Source organism: Dipodomys ordii, unplaced genomic scaffold, assembly GCF_000151885.1.
Source record: "Dipodomys ordii isolate 6190 unplaced genomic scaffold, Dord_2.0 Scaffold148, whole genome shotgun sequence".
In the NCBI taxonomy this organism is placed as follows: Eukaryota; Metazoa; Chordata; class Mammalia; order Rodentia; family Heteromyidae; genus Dipodomys; species Dipodomys ordii.
The window spans coordinates 5,220,489-5,237,992 of NW_012267364.1; the positions used below are offsets into that span (position 1 = coordinate 5,220,489).

General features: G+C 47.0%; 1 protein-coding gene across 1 annotated transcript in view; it reads right to left on the reverse strand.

Moving 5' to 3' along the window:
• Fam213a (family with sequence similarity 213, member A) overlaps positions 1-16,781 on the reverse strand; it is a 23,959-nt gene extending 7,178 nt beyond the window's left edge. Inside the window, exons 1-4 of the mRNA XM_013032070.1 lie at positions 16,625-16,781; positions 5,087-5,270; positions 2,039-2,130; positions 1,508-1,723 (exon numbers count right to left, since the gene is read on the reverse strand). Coding sequence (XP_012887524.1) covers positions 1,508-1,723; positions 2,039-2,130; positions 5,087-5,264 — 486 coding nt within the window. The 5' untranslated portion in view covers positions 5,265-5,270; positions 16,625-16,781. The remainder of the gene's footprint in view (positions 1-1,507; positions 1,724-2,038; positions 2,131-5,086; positions 5,271-16,624) is intronic.
• Positions 16,782-17,504: the final 723 nt, after the last annotated feature.

Below are 17,504 nucleotides of genomic sequence, written 5' to 3' on the forward strand. Positions count from 1 at the left end.
TCAAGTGGTAGAGCGCTAGCCTTGAGCTGAAGAGCTGAGGGACAGCGCCCAGGCCCAGAGTTCAGGCCCCACGACTGGACCCCCAAAAAAAAAAAAGATGATCATAAGTTATATGACTTGACCCAATGTAATCACCAAGGTCCTTAAATGTGCAAAAGAGATCCATGCTGGGCACCAGTGGCTCAGGCCTGTAATCCTACCTACTCAGGAGGCTGAAATCTGAGGATTGGTTCAAAGCCAGCCCGGGCAGGAAAGTCTGTGAGACTTTTATCTCCAATTAACCACCAGGAAACCAGAAATGGCACTGTGGCTCAAGTGGTAGAGCACTGTCCTTGAGCTGAAGAGCTCAGGGATGGAGCCCATGCCCAGAGTTCAAGACCCACAACCAGACAAAGAAAAAAAAAAAGAGATTAAGAAAAGTTGGTGTCACAGAGACACAGCGTGACCTGAACATGGCCAGCTATTGCTAACTTTCCAACTAAAGGAAGGGGCCACAAGCAAAGGAATACTGGCAGCCTCTAGAAGCTGGAAAAGATAAAACAGATTCCTGCTACTGTGTCTGGGAGGAATGCAGCCAGAGTCCATATTGGAATTCTGATCTCCAGCACTGTAAAATAACTATGTTCTATACAGCAATTTGTTAGAAGGCAAGAGGCAATTAATACACCTCTCCAGGCAATGTGGCTTGACTATAGCGTCTGCACCACCAAGCTTCTCCTTTTTCATAAAATGGGAATAGTAACTTCAGGTTGTACTGCCAAGAGATAAGGAGGGGAAAAGCCTGCAAGACAACAGAAATGCAAGTGCCAGAAGGGAGGCACTGAAGGGTAAAAGGCCAGCAGGGCTGACAAGAATATCCTGTCGGGTTGGCCTGAGCAACCAGGGGAATGAGAATGACCCCAGACAGAGTCAACAGAGCTACCTGGCTCAAGGGCAAGAATATTATCGATGCCAGCTTCCTCTGACAAGTCAGAAGTCTCTGAACTTCAGGCTTTTACAAACACCTGGGTAAGTCCTCAATCCATTCTGGTCTTTGTTCTTTTTTGTTCTTTGTGCCACTAATGGGACTTGAACTCAGGGTCTGGGTGCTGTCCCTTAGCTTTTTCACTCAAGATTGGCCCTCTACCTCTTGAACTATAACTCCACTTCCAGGGTGTGTGTGTGTGTGTGTGTGTGTGTGTGTGTGTACCTCTTGAACTATAACTCCACTTCCAGGGTGTGTGTGTGTGTGTGTGTGTGTGTGTGTGTGTGTGTGTGTGTCGTGATTGGAGATAAGTATGGAATAGCTTTCCTGTGTGTGTGTGTGTGTGTGTGTGTGTGTGTGTGTGTCGTGATTGGAGATAAGTATGGAATAGCTTTCCTGCCAGGGCTGATTTCAAATCATCCAAGAGTAGCTAGGATTACAGGTGTAAGCCACCAGTACCTGGCTCTGACCCTTGTTTTACCCATCAGCCTTATTTTACAAGGCTGAGCAGAACTCTTGCTTTCCCTTGATAAGATACCTTACCACAGAGACGATGATGGCTTCCCATCGAGAGGCCAACCTGAAGCTGACCCAGCTGATGAGCTCCAACTTGGTGACAGAACCAGGCATGCCCCCAAGGGGAGGGCAGGCAGATAGGTGTGTCCTTAAGAGTTTGACCTTGCGGGGAGCCACATGCTGCAGCTTCACTATAGACCAAGCAGTATGAGCAGTGCTGCAGACCCTGCTGGCCACATGCGTCTGTGCACACCATCAGGAACACAGAAAAGGGCCCTAGGACCGCTGCAGTCCAATGGGAATCTAGTCTAAGACACAGCTACTTCCACACACCTTGCAAGTACCAGAGGAAGTATGTTGCTAAGCCCAGGAGGAGATGGTGAGATTAAAAGGCAAGAACAGAACCTGTTAAAATAAACATGGAGAGTAAGTAACAGAGACTAGTCAGGGCTGAATAAAGGTGAGTGCACTGACAGGCGGCCCTTGGTCCTGGCTGAATGCTCCTGGGGACATTTGTTGGGATCTTCTTCTCTGATCAGATTCTCAAAATTCACTTACCTCTCGACAGAGAAAACAACCTGGCCGACGCACAGCCATAATCACGGCTCCCCTCTTCTGCCATAGTTCCTTTGCTTTGAAAGTTCTTGGTTCTAAGGGAAAAGAAATGAAAACTCAGGATCTCTTCCTAGCCCGGCCCAGCTCTTCCCCAAGCCCTATGTGAAATACACTGAGTGGAGCCAGGCATGGGAGAGGACCAGATCAGGTACTTTATGTATGGAAAAAGACAAGCACAGGAGAGGAATGCTCATTCTCCTTAGGAAAGTTAGTAAAACTTAAGAATTCTACAGCATGTATATTCTAAAGGCCACTGCCCCAGAAAAATTTATTTTCAAGGGCTCAGCATAGTGGATCACTCCTATAGTACCACCTACTTGACGGGTGGAGATAAAAAAGATCGAAGTTAGCAGCTAGGCCAGGGAAAAAGCTAGTGAGACTCCATCTCAATAAAAAAGCTAGGGATGAGCTGGGTGCTGGTGACTCATACCTTTAATAAGTACTTCTAGCTATGCAGGAAGTGAAGATCTGAGGATCAATCAAGGTTTGAAGCCAGCCAGGCAGAAAAGTCCATGAGACTCTTATTTCCAATTAGCCAGCAAAAAGCTGGAAGTAGAGATACAGCTCAAGTGGCAGAACACCAGCCTTGAGTGGAAAAAGCCACGAGAGAGCTTAAGGTGCTGAATTCAAGCCCCAATACTGGCACAAATTAAAAAATGAATAGCTGGGTTATGATAGCACCCAGCTGTAATCCCAGCTACTAGGGAAGCACAGACAAAGGGATCAGTCTAAGATCAGCCCACAAAAAAATGTATGAGATCCTAAAACACAACTTAAGCAAAAAAGGATAGGGATGTAGCTCAAGTTACAGGGAAGGCCCTGAGTCAAACCCAGGCACTGAATGTTCCAAATCGTGACATTTCTAGTAAAATGTCAATTCCCTTAATGGCTAATGTTGTTAGACATGTAATATCTGTGCAGCAGAAATATTGCCAAAACTAAAAAGGTCTTACACTTTGAAAAAAGAAAAAAAAATCTTAAAACTATTCAAAGTGATGAGGAATGGTAGTACATGCTTGTAATCTCAGCTATTCAATAAGAAGAGGTAGAAAAATCACAAGTTCAAAGTCAGATCAGGCTAAGGTTAGGGAGACCCATTTAAAAAAAAATACAGAAACCAAAAAAGATCTGGAGGTATGCCTCAAATGCTAGAATACCTGCCTAGCAAGCGTGAGTTCAATCACAAATATTGAAAAGAACCCCTAAATTTCCCCAAACAAAACATTAGCCCAACATACCAACATACACACACACACACACACACACACCCATGTTTTCAAAAGGAATAAGTAAACATAAGTTTAAAAAACAATTTTTTATAAGCCAGGCACCAATGGCTAAAACCTATAATCCTATAATCCTCCCTACTCACGAGGCTGAGATCTGAGGATTGAGGTTCAAAGCCAGCCCGAACAGGAAAGTCCATGAGACTCTTAGCTCCAATAAACCACCAGAAAACTGGAAGTGGTTCTATGGCTCAGTGGTAGAACATGCTCACATTGAGCTGAAGAGCTGAGGGACAGTACTCAGGCCCAGAGTTCAAGCCTATGAGTGACCCCAAAAAATTCTTTTTACATTATTTAGGAAATTATTTTGAGGTGGGTGCTGGTTCACACTTATAATCCTAACTACTCAGGAGGCTGAGATGTGAAAATTGCAGTTCAAAGCCAGCCCAGTCAGATAAGTCTGTGAACCTCTTATCTGCAATTAGCCACTAAGCTGAAAGTGGAAATGTGGCTAAAGTAGTAAAGCAGTAGCCTTAAGTGAAAGCACTAAAGGACAGCACCTAGACCCTGAGTTCAAACCCTAATACCAGCATAAAAATGAAAAAAAAAAGTTGAGCCAGGTATCTGTGTCTCATGGTTATAATCTTTGCCACTCAGGAAGCAGAGATCTAGGATCATTGTTTGAAGCCAATCCAAGCAGAAAAATCTGTGAGATTCTTATCTTCAATTTACCAGCAAAAAAAAAAAAAAAAAGCTGAAAGTGGAGTTGTGCCAGTCATGAGGGAAAAGGTTAAGCACCCAAACCCTAAGCTTAAGCCTCACTACCAGCACAAAAGGAAAACAAACAAACTTGGAGTTGGGTTCCTAGTTAGAAGTGAGATACAGAGAATTGAAGACAGCTTAGGCAGAAAAGCTCATTAGACCCCATTTCCAAAATAGCTAGCAAAAAGCAGCACTGAAGGCATGACTCATGTGGTAAAGATCCAGCCATCAACAAGCAAGTTGGATGAGTGCAAAGCTCTTGAGTTCAAACTCAAATAACACTCTTCCCTCCCACCCCAGACAGAGCGAGAGAAGGAGGGAGAGAGAGAGAGAGGAATTCTTTCAGTATTTCCCACAGGCATCCATGTGCCTGTGAGATATTACATGAACTAAAAGGCAGGAAAGGAAATGGAAGTCAAAGAAGATTGGGAAACCCTGTGTTGAACAAGCTTTGTTGAGTAACGAGTACTCCTCAAGCCGACTTAACTCACTGCTTTTTCTATTTTTCTATTTTTATTTTTGTAAAGAGCCCACAAGCTGGGGATTCCTTAGAACATTCTGGAAGAGCTGGTTTATTAAGTGATAGTAGAATATTACAAATTATCATGGGACAATTTATCATTACAGTTAGTGAGACAATAAGAGTAAAAAAATGATTCTGATTTTTTTAAAAAAGATAAACTAGCCACTAATTTCAAGATCACACCTATATAATTATGTGGACTCATGGAAAGGAACAGGCCCAAATCAAAAAGTAAGCAAAATGTTCTACCAAAATTCCCTTAATCTTATTGCCTGGCTTTTCAAGTGAAAAGAAGTAAAGAAAGGAATGATGCTGATCAAGATGCATTGTACTCATAAACTGACCCGCTGAATTGTACACTACTTAAACATAATTTAAAGAAAAAGAAAAAAAATGAAGAGGAATTTAGGAAGTAAACATGAGCAAGCCTGTATGCCGGGTCCTTGGAAAAGTACTGAAATTAGCAAAGTGGCTCCTTACCCTTCTCCAGCGTCTTTAAATCAATTTCTTCCAGATACTCCAGTGTTGCTTTCTTTGGCTTGGACAGAAACAGGTCTGTGTTGGCCAGGAGCACTGCCAGGGTCGCAGCCCCCAGGGCACCTGCACCAATGGACCACATCCCCATGGTGAAGAAACTTGGATCCTGGAGAAAAGACATTTCTGGAGATTGAGAGGAAGGAAGATGTTACTGTTCTCACAGGGCAGCTGGGATCTGATCTCTTCTGTACAAAGTTCAAGAGGGTGATTCACCAGGAAGGTCATGGAGGAGGGGCCAGAGCATCAGAGACTGACCAATCAGAGGCAAGTTCCTCAGAACCCTTTGTAGCAACTCTTCCAGAGCCTGGAGATAAGCACACATGGGTTTTTAGTACTGTGCCATCTCCTTTTTCCTGTTATTGGCTCACCTATCAATCACCCCTGCCCCACTTTCAGTAGGAACAACTTTCTTTTTTATTTATTTTATTTTTTTAATACAAAGAAGAGGCAGGGATTGGGGTGGGGGTGGGGGTGTGTGTGCTCAGGCCTGTAATCAGAAGTAGAGCTGTGGCTCAAGTGGTAGAGCATTAGCCTTGAGCTAAAGAGCTCAGGGATAGCACCCAGGCCCTGAATTCAAGCCCCATGACCACCAACAACTGGAAAAAAAAAAAAAAGAGGGAGGTGTTAGGTTTTTAAAAAGAGGTAGCCAAGTAAGAACTGCACCATGCACGTGGTATTCAGGTAAGGAGTAGGTTTATTCAGTAGACCTGCTGGGACCAGGCAAGGTTGGCACTCCACGTGGCTGGGAAAGGGAGAGAAAAGAGCTAGAAAAGAGAGCATCTGGGAAAGAGGTGGGAAAGAGCAAGCTAGGAAAGAGAAGAGAGCTGGGAAAGAGAAGAGAAGGAAAGAGCTGAGAAAGAGCTAGAAAAGAGCAGAGACAGTGGAATAACTTTCTCTTCTCTCTTGCTTAAGAACCCTCCACAAGCAGGGACCACGGCCTCATCAAGACCCCAGCCAGAACCCAACCAGTGCCTCCTATTCACTACAGGAGACAATCTCAGTAGATTTCTCCTAAATGAAAATAGCTTAATTCAGACTCATTAGAGAAACAAAACAGGCTCATGATTTTTTTTTAAGAAGCCAACAATAAAAAGAAGGCAATATAGAAAACCACAGTTGATAAGAAAGCAAATATCCTTAAAAACAAACCAGCTGCAAATGCCATGTTTAAGCTTGGTGTTGGATCTGGAATTTCTGCTGAATGAGTGGAAGCGTGGAAGAGTAGGTGCACTGCTTCAACAGAGCTGGGCAAAGGGGAGAGCTTCTCAAAGGGTCTTTCCTGTCTGAATCCAGCCTTGTTCCCAGCTGAAGCTTGAATGCCCGTAATAAGGCTCCCCCTGGATAGGAGATCTCAGGAGTACCCATTTGGCTCTCTAGCCATCCTAGGATGGACTCATCCCAGTGCCTTCCTCCCTAAGACTCTGACTGATTCTACATGCTTCAACCACTGGGGTCAGGTCTTAAGAGTGTGACCCACCAAACGTAGACACAACTCTTCCCTAAAGGATCCAGTCAGGAAAGGGTGTATCTGAAGATCAGACAAAGACTGGAAAATTCTGCCACTGTTCACATCTGTAATCCTAACTACTCAGGATCTGAGGATCATAATTTGAAGCCATCCTGGGCAGCAAAGTCCATGGACTCTAGCTCCAATTAATGAACAAAAAGCTGGAGGTGGATCTATATGGCTCAAATAATAGAGCATTAGCCTTAGGCAGAAAAGCTCAAGGACAGCACCCAGGCCCCAAGTTCAAGCCCAAGTTCAAGCATGCATGCATACATATATACATACATACATAGATTGGAAAATCCACATCACTGTTGAGGGATGGTGAGGGGTATATCACAGTGAGATACAAGCAGGTAACCTGGTGAGGTGACTTTGGGAGAGGCCAACCTGAACTTCTTGATCAAATTTAGGAAACAAAAGAGAACTTCCAGGCCAAAGGTAAACATGGTATTTAAGAAATCTGGCACTTACCTACTTGGGAAGAAGGAAAGAAACAGGATATCTGGGGGCCGGAAGTATGGCTGCTAGTATAGTTCCTTTGAAGTGGGGGATTCCAACTCCAGAAGACTATAATCACACTACTCAAAATGTGGCCCATGGACCGTGGCCATGGGCAAACATGTGTTGAAATAAATCCGCACAACTGAATGCTAAAGATGATTTATGTACAGTCAGGTTAGATCTTGGGCCAAGCCAGAAAGAATTTTCTACAGGCCTGTTTCCAGTTCATTCATGTGACAAAGTTATACATTATAACAAAATGGTCATAAGGGACAGAACAATTAGGCGGGAACACTCAGCTCTCTGCCACCTATTGTAAACAGGAAATTCCACACAGTCTGGAACAATGGCTTCATCTTTACATACTTCTAAAAACATCTCTGGATTTCTGGCATATATGTATGATTTGGGAAAACATGAGTAGTGGCTGATCACATATATGTAAACACTTGGGTGTCAGTATGTATAGGCTGGTTTTGTATCTACCCTATGAGATTCGCTTGGATTCCTGGGACACAGTAGTTCATTCAGGAGTTCAGAGACCCCAAAAGTCAACTCCATATCTTTCTCACACATCCCTATGCTCTAGAGGTCAACAGCCTCCATCTCCCTACCTCCCCTCAACATGTTTGCTCAAAAACACAAAGGAATCCAAATCAACCAGACTCAACATTTCCAAACATTGATTTAGCATTGACCTGTTCAATAAATTGCAATCTGAGAAGATGTAAAAATGAAACAATACAGAATACTCAAGGAGACATAGGCCTGATACCCAAGTAAACAGAAAAATGGGAGGGCCAGGCAGCTGCTTGGTAAGGGGCAAATGACAGGTGATAGAGGTGACAGGAGACAGCCAATCTGAGCTGCTGTAGATGCCTGGACTTGGAGATGGTACAGCATCCAGGACACAGAGTGAAAGCCTAACCAGGCCAGAGCTGACATGGGAAAGGGCATACTAGGGAGTGGGGGTAGAGGTGGAGCCAGATTCAGACCTGAAGTGACTCATAGAACTCAACTCTCAATATCCCAAAGATTCCCTTCTGTTTACTGCAAGTCTGAGGATTAGGGTACAAGATCTGGGTTTCAAAATCCCCAGGAGTACAGTTTTCTACTCAATCCCCTATTCCTACCAGCCAGTGGTGATCTAGAACATATGAGCAGAGCCAGGCAATGGTGGCTTACACTTGTAATCCTAGCTACTCAGGAGGCTGAGAGCTGAGAACTGTGGTTCAAAACCAGCCCAAGTAAGAAAGTCCATGAGACTCATCTTCAATTAACCACCAAAAAGTCAGAAGTGAAGCTGTGGCTCAAATGATAGAAATGCTAGCCTTGAGCAAAAATGCTAAAGGACAACATCGAGGATCTGAGTGTAAGCCCCAGTATCAGGACACACACACACACACACACACACACACACACACACATACACACACAAGGAGAGTCACCTCTCTGGGGAGGTGGCCTCATCAGCAGGCCCTTAAAACACCAAGTGATCAGAGCCTTATCTGCCCTACTGACTGAAATACTTCTCAAGGAGGTCTCCAGCAGGTGGCTCTTCTGCCAGAACTGAGCAGTAAAAACAGACTGTATTCCCACCACAGGAGGAGGCCAGGTTGAGGGAGCTTTAGCATGCAGATAGAACCCTGCATTTCCACATGGGTCTCCCAGATCACTGAAGGCTACTAACTCTGAATTACTGACATATCTTGAGTTCATTCCCCCAGCAGTCTTGTGATGCTGACTGTTCTGTTGGTTGCCACCAACACTGAGGTTTGAAGAGGTTTGCTTGGCAAACCTCTTGGCCACACAACTTCAGTAGTAAGTACCATTTGGGTGTGGTCAATGAGGCCTGAAAACTTGTCTTTCTGCTGTCACACCTGGCCTCACCACAGAGCAGAAATGACTTTGTGAAGTTATGATCCCCTCTGCCTTCAAAAGAATTAACAAAGATCAATGTGTGTGTGTGTGTGTGTGTGTGTGTGAGAGAGAGAGAGAGAGAGACAGAGAGAGAGACAGAGAGAGAGACAGAGAGAGAGACAGAGAGAGTGTGTGTGTGTGTACACCAATACCAGGGCTTGAACTCAGGGCCTCGGAGCTGTCCCTTGGCTTTTTTGCTAAAAGCTGTCAACTCTTCCACTTGAGCCACAGCTCCATTTCTGGCTTTTTAGTGGCTTATTGGAGGTAAAGTCTCATTGACTTTCTTACCCAGGCTAGCTTTGAGACACTATCCTCAGATCTCAGCTTCTTGAGTAACTACGATTACAAGTGTGAGCCTCCAGTACCCAGCTGCAACATTTTTTTTTCTTTCAGTCATGAAATCATGTCTGCTCTAAAGGAAATTTACCATACACCAGCTGTCCCTTCTCTTCCCCTCCCTCTGTGCCCTGAAGATTGTTTACAGAAGAGCCAACCCCCACCTGCCAACTACGGTATTGCCTTCCCCACCACCAACAACTTTATCTGATCTTCCCTGTCTCACAGAAGGTAAGGCAAGATAAGGAGCACAGAGGAACAACAGCTGGAGCAGCTCAGAGTGGCAGCTTTGGTCTGGGAAGAAGTTGGGGGTAGGAGGAAGGCATCCAGCTGGGCTCCCTAGTCTAAGCTATCATCGGATCTTCCCTAGGAGCCACTTTTTTCCCCCTTCCAAGTAAAGGCAGGAGGGGAGAGAGGGCAGTTTGCAAGACTCCTAAAACAGTGCCCCTCCCTTTTTTTTGGTGAGGGGAGGTGGTCGTGGGGCTTGACCTGTGAGCCTGGGCTCTGTCCCTGAGCTCTTCAGCTCAAGACCAGCACCCTACCACTTAAGCACAGCACCATTTTTGGTTTTCTAGTGGTTAATTGGAGATAAGAGTCTCACAGACTTCCCTGCCCAGGCTGGCTTTGAACCACGATCCTCAGATCTCAGCCTCCTGAGTAGTTAGGATTACAGGCATGAGCCACCGGCGCCTGGCTAGCAGTGCCCTTTTGAGTCCAACATACTTTGTTCTTCATCACCCGCATCTCTACCCACCCCGCCCAATCACTTTCAAGCTTTGAGCCCATCTCTTATACAAGGAACCTGTCCCATCCTTCCCACATGGACCTTACCTTCAAACCTCCAGCAGATGAAACTGGAGCACAGGTAACTCACCGAGCAGCGTCCTCACCTCTGTTTCTACTGAATGAAAAGTGGCAGACGCAGTCAGGGCAAGAGGAGGCAGGGAAGGACTAGACAGAGGTGGGGTTCTGGAGTTTTGCCTAGGCCTCTAAGCTCAGTCACCCCCATAGGCAGGACTAGGCTACACAGAAACCCTTGGGGCTCTCTCAGCTGCCAATTGTTAATCTTCTAGAAACATAGAAGTGCAGAGCTGCCACATCCCCCACCCCCACCCTGCTCCCTGCCTGGGGCTTGCACTTTGCTCCGGCTCTTCAAAATGTTGAGCAAAGCTTTGAGTCATTTGCAGTCACGCAGATTATAACTTTTTCCAAGTGCTAGCAGACCCCCCCCCCAACCTCCCGCTTTGCTTTCCGGTGCAGATTAATGAAATGGAGCCCTTAACCCAGCACACAAATCTCACAAATAGCCTCGAAGTCTCTTTCTCCACAGCTCCTTGTGACTACTCTCACTCCACCTTTTAGGGCATTGCCAAAGACCCTCCTGTTGTCTGATTCTCCTTTCCCTTTGCTTCCTCTTCTTCCTCTGTTACTCTATGGCCCCTCTCCCAACCCCCACACCCTCCTATTCCTCCACCCACTTATCTGGGTTATAGACTTCAAAGTCTTCATCCCTCTTCCGACTCAAAGTTTCCATTTGGGGGTTTTGTATGGATCTCTGTCTGCATTCAAAGGGGACTACCTCTCCACTACAATTTCTCTTTCAAAGTTCCCTGCCTCAGTGAATGACACAGCATCCTGCCCTGGGCTCCAGTTACAAACTAGAGTGACATTATTACCCAGGGCCCACGCCTAGCCAGCCAGGAAGTTCTGTCCATTGTGTAAATGTGTTTGCTGGCCAACTTCTCACCTCACTGCTCCCTTGCTGGCCATGGACCCCATTATTCTGTTGTGCCTTGCTTATTCCAATAGCCACAGAAGTGAATGGAATCACTGGGGCTACTTATAGTTTCTTCTCCATACTCTAGCCAGAGAAACCTTCATATATCCCTCTCTGGTTTCAGACGATGACTGACAATGAACTTCTCAGCACAGATAACAGGGCCTCATCCCTAGCCACTAAAGTGCCTTTACCGGACTATTCCAGGTTAAGGTTGCACATTTGTTCATGATGCTTCCTTTACTCAGAATGCTCTGCCCACCCAATGTCAGCTAGACACTGATGTATTTGTGAGGTTCAACACAAATAACACTTTGCCCCAAATCCTTTCCCAAACTTCATGCTAAATGACTACTCTCATCTCTGATAGTGCACATGTATGTGTGAACATACACATACCTTTGCACACTGTGCAAATGGACTGTATGAACTGTAGGTCCTTGCACAGCCTGAAGACAATGGCTGTTGTCTTTTTTTTTTCCTTTGGTTGGTTATGTGGCCTAAACTCTGGGCCTGGGTGTTGTCCCTTAGCTTTTCAGCTCAAGGCAAGTGGGCTCTACCACTTGAGCCACAGCACCACTTCTGGCTTTTTCTGCTTATGTGGTGCTGAGGAATCACAACCAGGGCCTCATGCATGCAAGGCAAGCACTCTACCACTGAGCCACCTTCCCAGCCCCTAAGGGCTGTTGTCTTACTCATTCCTGCATCCCAGCCCTTAACATGGATTCTAGAAGATATGTTTAATGCCCAATGAAGGGATGTGAATTTTATTCTTTAATTTTCAGTGAGGCAGAATTGGAACTTACAATCATCCAATTTTAGCTCATTATGGGAGGCAACTTTGGACAGGTTTGACCTAAGTTTGGGGCTTAGGTGACCTTACATTGAGTCCTAGCTCCACTGCTAGGCAATCTAACATAAACCATGAAAATATTCTGGGCTTGGGTCTGCTCATCTGAGGAGATGACAGAGGACATCCTAACTCTGACATCCACATACTAAAATACCAACAACTGAAGCCACAGGGATCTGATTTCTAGAAAGCCATGGGAGTGCCTGACATGATTATTTGCCAGCTGGTTGCACCCATTTTCACTTCCTTCTCTGCCATAACTGCTGCAGGTGGAAGAAGTTGCCTCTGCACAGGAACTGATAAAGTCTTAATAAGATAAAACATCAGCACTGTGTGGGTTAATTCATGCCTGAAACAAGTAGAGACAGCATCACATCATAAACATCAAGGGTACACCTGCCCAGCTGGGCCTCACCCAGGGAATCCTCCTTCAACAGAACAAAGGGGCCTGAGGCAGAAGGGAGAAAAGGAAGGAGGGGCAAGGGAGACAAAGGAGGACAAAAGCCTCTTGAGCCTCCTTGCCTCAGGTCTCAGTGAACAAGGCTGCAAGAATGCTCCCTCTACCCCAGATCTCCTCGACCAGCTTCTCCTTTAAAGCAACACTAATTCAGTTTCCCTTAAATGAGAAAACTAAGGCCCAAGGAACGACTGGCTAAAACATGGCCAAATGCACAGCTAGTGAATCCATAATTCTTTTTTTGTTGGGACCAGTACTGGGGCTTGAACACAGAGCATGGGCGCTGTCCCTGAGCTATTGCACTCAAGGCTAGCACTCTACCACTTTGAGTCACAGTTCCACTTCTGGTTTTCTGATAGTTAATTGGAGATAAGAGTCTCAGGGACTTTTCTGCCCATGATGGCTTAGAGCTGTGACCCTCAGATCTCCTGAGTAGGCAAGGATGTAAGCCACCAGTGCCTGGCTGCCCATAGGTTGTTGTTGTTGGTGGTGGTGGTGGTGGTGGTGGTGGAAGGGCTTGAACTCTGGACCTGGGCGCTGTCCCTCAGCTCTTCAGCTCAAGGCAAGTGCCCTACCACTTGAACCACAGCGCCACTTTTGTTTTTTTCTGTTTACGTAGTGCTGAGGAATCAAACCCAGGGCCTTATGCATACAAGGCAAGCACACTACCACTGAGCCACCTTCCCAACCCCTGCCCATAGTTTTTAATATAACATCAAACACTCTGGGTCCTAGGTAGCTAGCTATGGGTCAGGCTTCTAAAGCCAGCACAGTAAAGGTAAGGGCTCAGGAAAAGAGGCCTTGCAGGTGCTAAAACTTGATCACTGGCCCCAAGCACTCTGAGAGTGACAGTGTTCCTAAACCAGGCCTGGGAAACCAGGTGCGGGGAGCAAAGCCTGGCCTCACCATGATCCTGGCAAGTAGCTTATAAACCAATGTCAAATGTTATCTTAAGGGCTATACTGCTCATTTGCAGCTGAGAAGCTGGTAACAAAACCCTGGCAAGTGTAGATGCTAAAGAGACAGCTCAAAAGTAGCAGCTTAGAGCCCCTGGGCTCTGGTGACTCACATCTATAATCTTCGCTGTTCAAGAATCAGATCCAAAGCATTGCAATTTGAAGCCAGCCCAGGCAGAAAAGTCTTGGGAGTTTAAAATAACCACCAAAAAGGGAGCTAGGTTCCCTACCACAAGCATGGCTCAAGTGGTAAAGCACCAGCCAAGCAATCAAGTCCAAGCAAGTATGAGTTCAAACCCCCAGTACCAGCAAAAAGTAACTAAATAATAACTGTATAGATAAATGAAACAAAGGCCAGCTCATCAATGTGATGACACAGTAAGCAACAGGAGGTACCCTCAAACCCACCTATGTCTTTAAGTATGGTAGAACTGGCCACTTGCAGTGAGCTCTCATTTATGTGTCACAGCCTCCAGCTCTCATCCCATGGGGTGACTAACTGGCTGTAGCTCCATCTTCTCCCACTCACATTGAGAATTCAGTTTTGAACAAATGCTCAAATCAAGCAAGTTAACAGAGTGGGCATACCTGAGGGTGGGGCATTTGGGAATTGCCACCCCTACCTACTCCCCCCCCCCGCCCTGTCCCCAACTAATACAGTCTGGACTTAGAATACCAACTCCATCAAGTTACCTGAGTGTGAGTAGAAGGCAAAGACTATACTAAAAAGGACACTGGACTACAGTGCTACAGTGTCCTTTCCTGAACTCTTTCCTGCCCCCCCCCCGAAGTCAACCCAACCCTCTGGTACCTCAGATCTTATTAGAAACAAGAACATTTTAAAGGATTTCAAAAACAATGTTCAAGAAAGGTATATGTGAAAATTAAAAGGAAGCATTATCTAGTCCTATTGTTTTTGTTTTGGATGTTGTCTTTTTTTTGGGGGGGGGGGTCCAGTTGTGGAGCCTGAACTCGGCCTGGGCGCGGTCCCTCAGCTCTTCAGCTCAAGGCTAGCGCTCTACCACTTGAGCCACAGCACCACTTCCAGCTTTTTCTTTTTGCTTATGTGGTGCTGAGGAATTGAACCCAGGGCCTCTGGCATGCAAGGCAAGCACTCTACCACTGAGCCAACTTCCCAGCCCTGGATGTTGTCTTTTTTTGTGGATGCTATTTTTGTTTTTTTCTGGAAAGGATTTCATTCTGCAGATCCAGCTGACCTTGAACTCCCCCCCCCCTAGGTTTTAAAATCATTAAAATCATCATCTCCTTTCATTCCTTCTCCACAGACGTGGCTTTCTTCCTAACGTAGTCCATTTGTGTTTCTATAACAAAATACCTTACACTGGAAACCTGGGGATAGTATTAGCATCCCCTGTGCTAGAATTACAAGCACACACCACTACACTTTTTCTTTTCTTTGTAGGGCTCAGATTCACTCACTGTCCTATAAGGTCAGGACAGATACCAAATGTTGAGCACCCTCTTCAGCTGTGTTACTGCATGTCTTCCTCCCAGGCAGAAGTTCTAGGTGGAGATCCCTGGCTTGTCTCCCTCTACTGCCATCTGTACACACTTCATGCCACCCTTGAGGCAGCTTCACAGTACCTTCTGTTCTAGCAAAGGGCAGGAGGCAAAGGGCACTATTCAGTTGCAAAGGCCACTGGACTCAAGGGAGTGATGCGGGCTCTCTTCTCATCATCTCTGGACGGTTCTTGCCACACAAGCCATAGCCAAGGGACACTGGGAGCCTTTGCTCAACATTTCACAAAAAAGCAAGTACCCAACTGGAAGGAGAGCTGCTTTTTTTCTTGAGCAACTGATAAAGTTGGACGTGAGCCTTAAAGTTCCAGTCAGAACCAAACCTTCTGGGTGCCACATAAGCTGAACAGATGATCTTGTTGTACCCCTTCAGGAGCAACACAGAGGGTCTCAACTAAATCATATACCCCTATAAACGAGTATGGGAAAGGGGAGGTTCTAATTCCTAGAAGCTGTATGAATAACTGAACTCTAATTCTTACAAGCTATATGAACCTGAACTGTTTTGCATTGGTGAAAGGAGGATGATTCTTTAATCACCTCTACAAGAGATTTTTAAAAAATTAAAGGAATAGAATGCCATAGACTTGATGTATAATAATTCTTACTCACTTCATCAATGATTCATCAATTTTTGCCTAAAATGTGATTTGCTGGTGGGTTTCCTGAAAGCTGAGCAAGATTTCAGGAACATCTAAACTTTATAAGCTGACTCTATGACATTGCTTCTCAAAATAAAACTTTCCCTTTTTAGTTTGTTTTTTTTTTCTTGCCGTGTGTGTGTGTGTGTGTGTGTGTGTGTGTGTGTGTGTGTGCCCTTCCTGTAGCTTGAACTCAAGACCTAGACACAGGCTCTGAGATTATTTTTTCTTCTCAGAGCTAGCTTTCTACCACGTGAGCCACAGCTCAAGAGACATTCCTGCTGGGGCTGACTTGGAACCGCGATCTTCAGCTCTCAGCCTCCGGAGTATCTAAGATGAAGGCCACTGGGGTCCAGCAACACTTGGCATTTTAAGTAGATCCATCTACTGGGTGTAGTGGGAAAATGTTTGGAAAGCACAAACTAAGTCGGGGGCTGGGCAATCGGGGCTGTGGAAACAGCATGGTGTGATTCGGGTAGGGAGAACAACGTGGTTTGAATCTCAAGTCCAGTACCGACCGCCCTGGGGCCTGCGGCTGTGCGCCCAGCTCCCACCGGCTGCCCGCTGGGCCTCCACAGGGCCGTGGCGCGGCCCCGCCGGGCGCCTGCACCTGCCCAGGCCCAGGATGAGCTGTGTCACTGCGGCCCGGTTCACCTCTGCGTTCCCACGCCGCCTCTCCGACTTACAGGGGGGAGGGAGAGGAGGCGCCCCAATTTGGAGCTGGGGTTTTGGGGGGGGGCGGTGGTACTTTTCTTGGGGAGGAGGGCACGCGCCCCCGGGGCTGGAGCAAGCTCCCCCAGTTGCACAGGACCGCGGGCACTTTGCCTCGCCTCCCTCCTCGGGGCAGGTCTGCACCCCCCCACCCCAGGCTTCGTCCTCAGACCCGCGCTCGGTGCTGCGTCTCCGGGCAGGGGAAGGTGGCGTGCACGGTGTTCAGGGAGTTCGGGCCGCTACACCTCCCCACGTCTACCAACCCGCGCGCTGCCCACCAGCCCCGCCGGGATCCTCACCTGCCCCGCCTCCGTGGACCTCACGGGCTTGGCCAAGACTTGCGGACCACGCTCGCCACAGGTGCACCTCTCCCGCCCGCCTGGCTCCCGAATGGGGCCGGGGTGCCGCGCACCACGGCTTTAAGCCGGCATCGGCCGGGCCCGCGCCTGCGCACCCAGCGCCGGCTCCCCGCGCGCTCCCACGTGACCTGCCCCGCCCCCCGCCGAGGCGCGCTGACCACGCCCCTTGGCCCGCCCCTCCGCGGGGGCGCGCGCGCTGAGGCTTTTGGCGGGGCAGGTGCAGTGCTTGTTCAGCTCACGCCGTTGCTGATGGTCCAGGGAAGTCCCCGAATCCTTGCTAGAAGCACCTTTTACAACTCCTTCCCAGCCTGGGTATTCAAGTGTGCACCTGGAAAGTTTTTTGTTGTTGTTTGGTGTGTGGTGTGTGGTGTGGTGTGTGTGTGTGTGTGTGTGTGTGTGCATTCCCTGAACCCGGGGTCTGAGTGCCCGTCCTTGAGCCTTTTTGTTCAAGGCTAGCTCTCTACCACTTGGCTTCATTTCCACTTCTGGCTTTTTGCTGCTTAAATGGAGATAAAGAATCTCACGGGTTTGTCTCCCTGGAGCTGGCTTTGAACCGTGATCCTTAGATCTAAGCCTCCTGAGTAGTTGGGATTACAGGTGTGAGCCACCAGGCCTGGTAGAGACCGCGCCTGCACAGTTTTGATGGTTTTGTGTGTTTGCTTGTTAGTTTGGGCTTGGCTGCAGAGGGCATTCTGGACTGCTGCCTTTGAGGAGTGTCCCTCCATCAGATTTAGAATTGTCAGCCTCCATCCTCATTCCACACTCCTTTTTTACTACATGAGGTCAGTGCCCAGAAAGAGT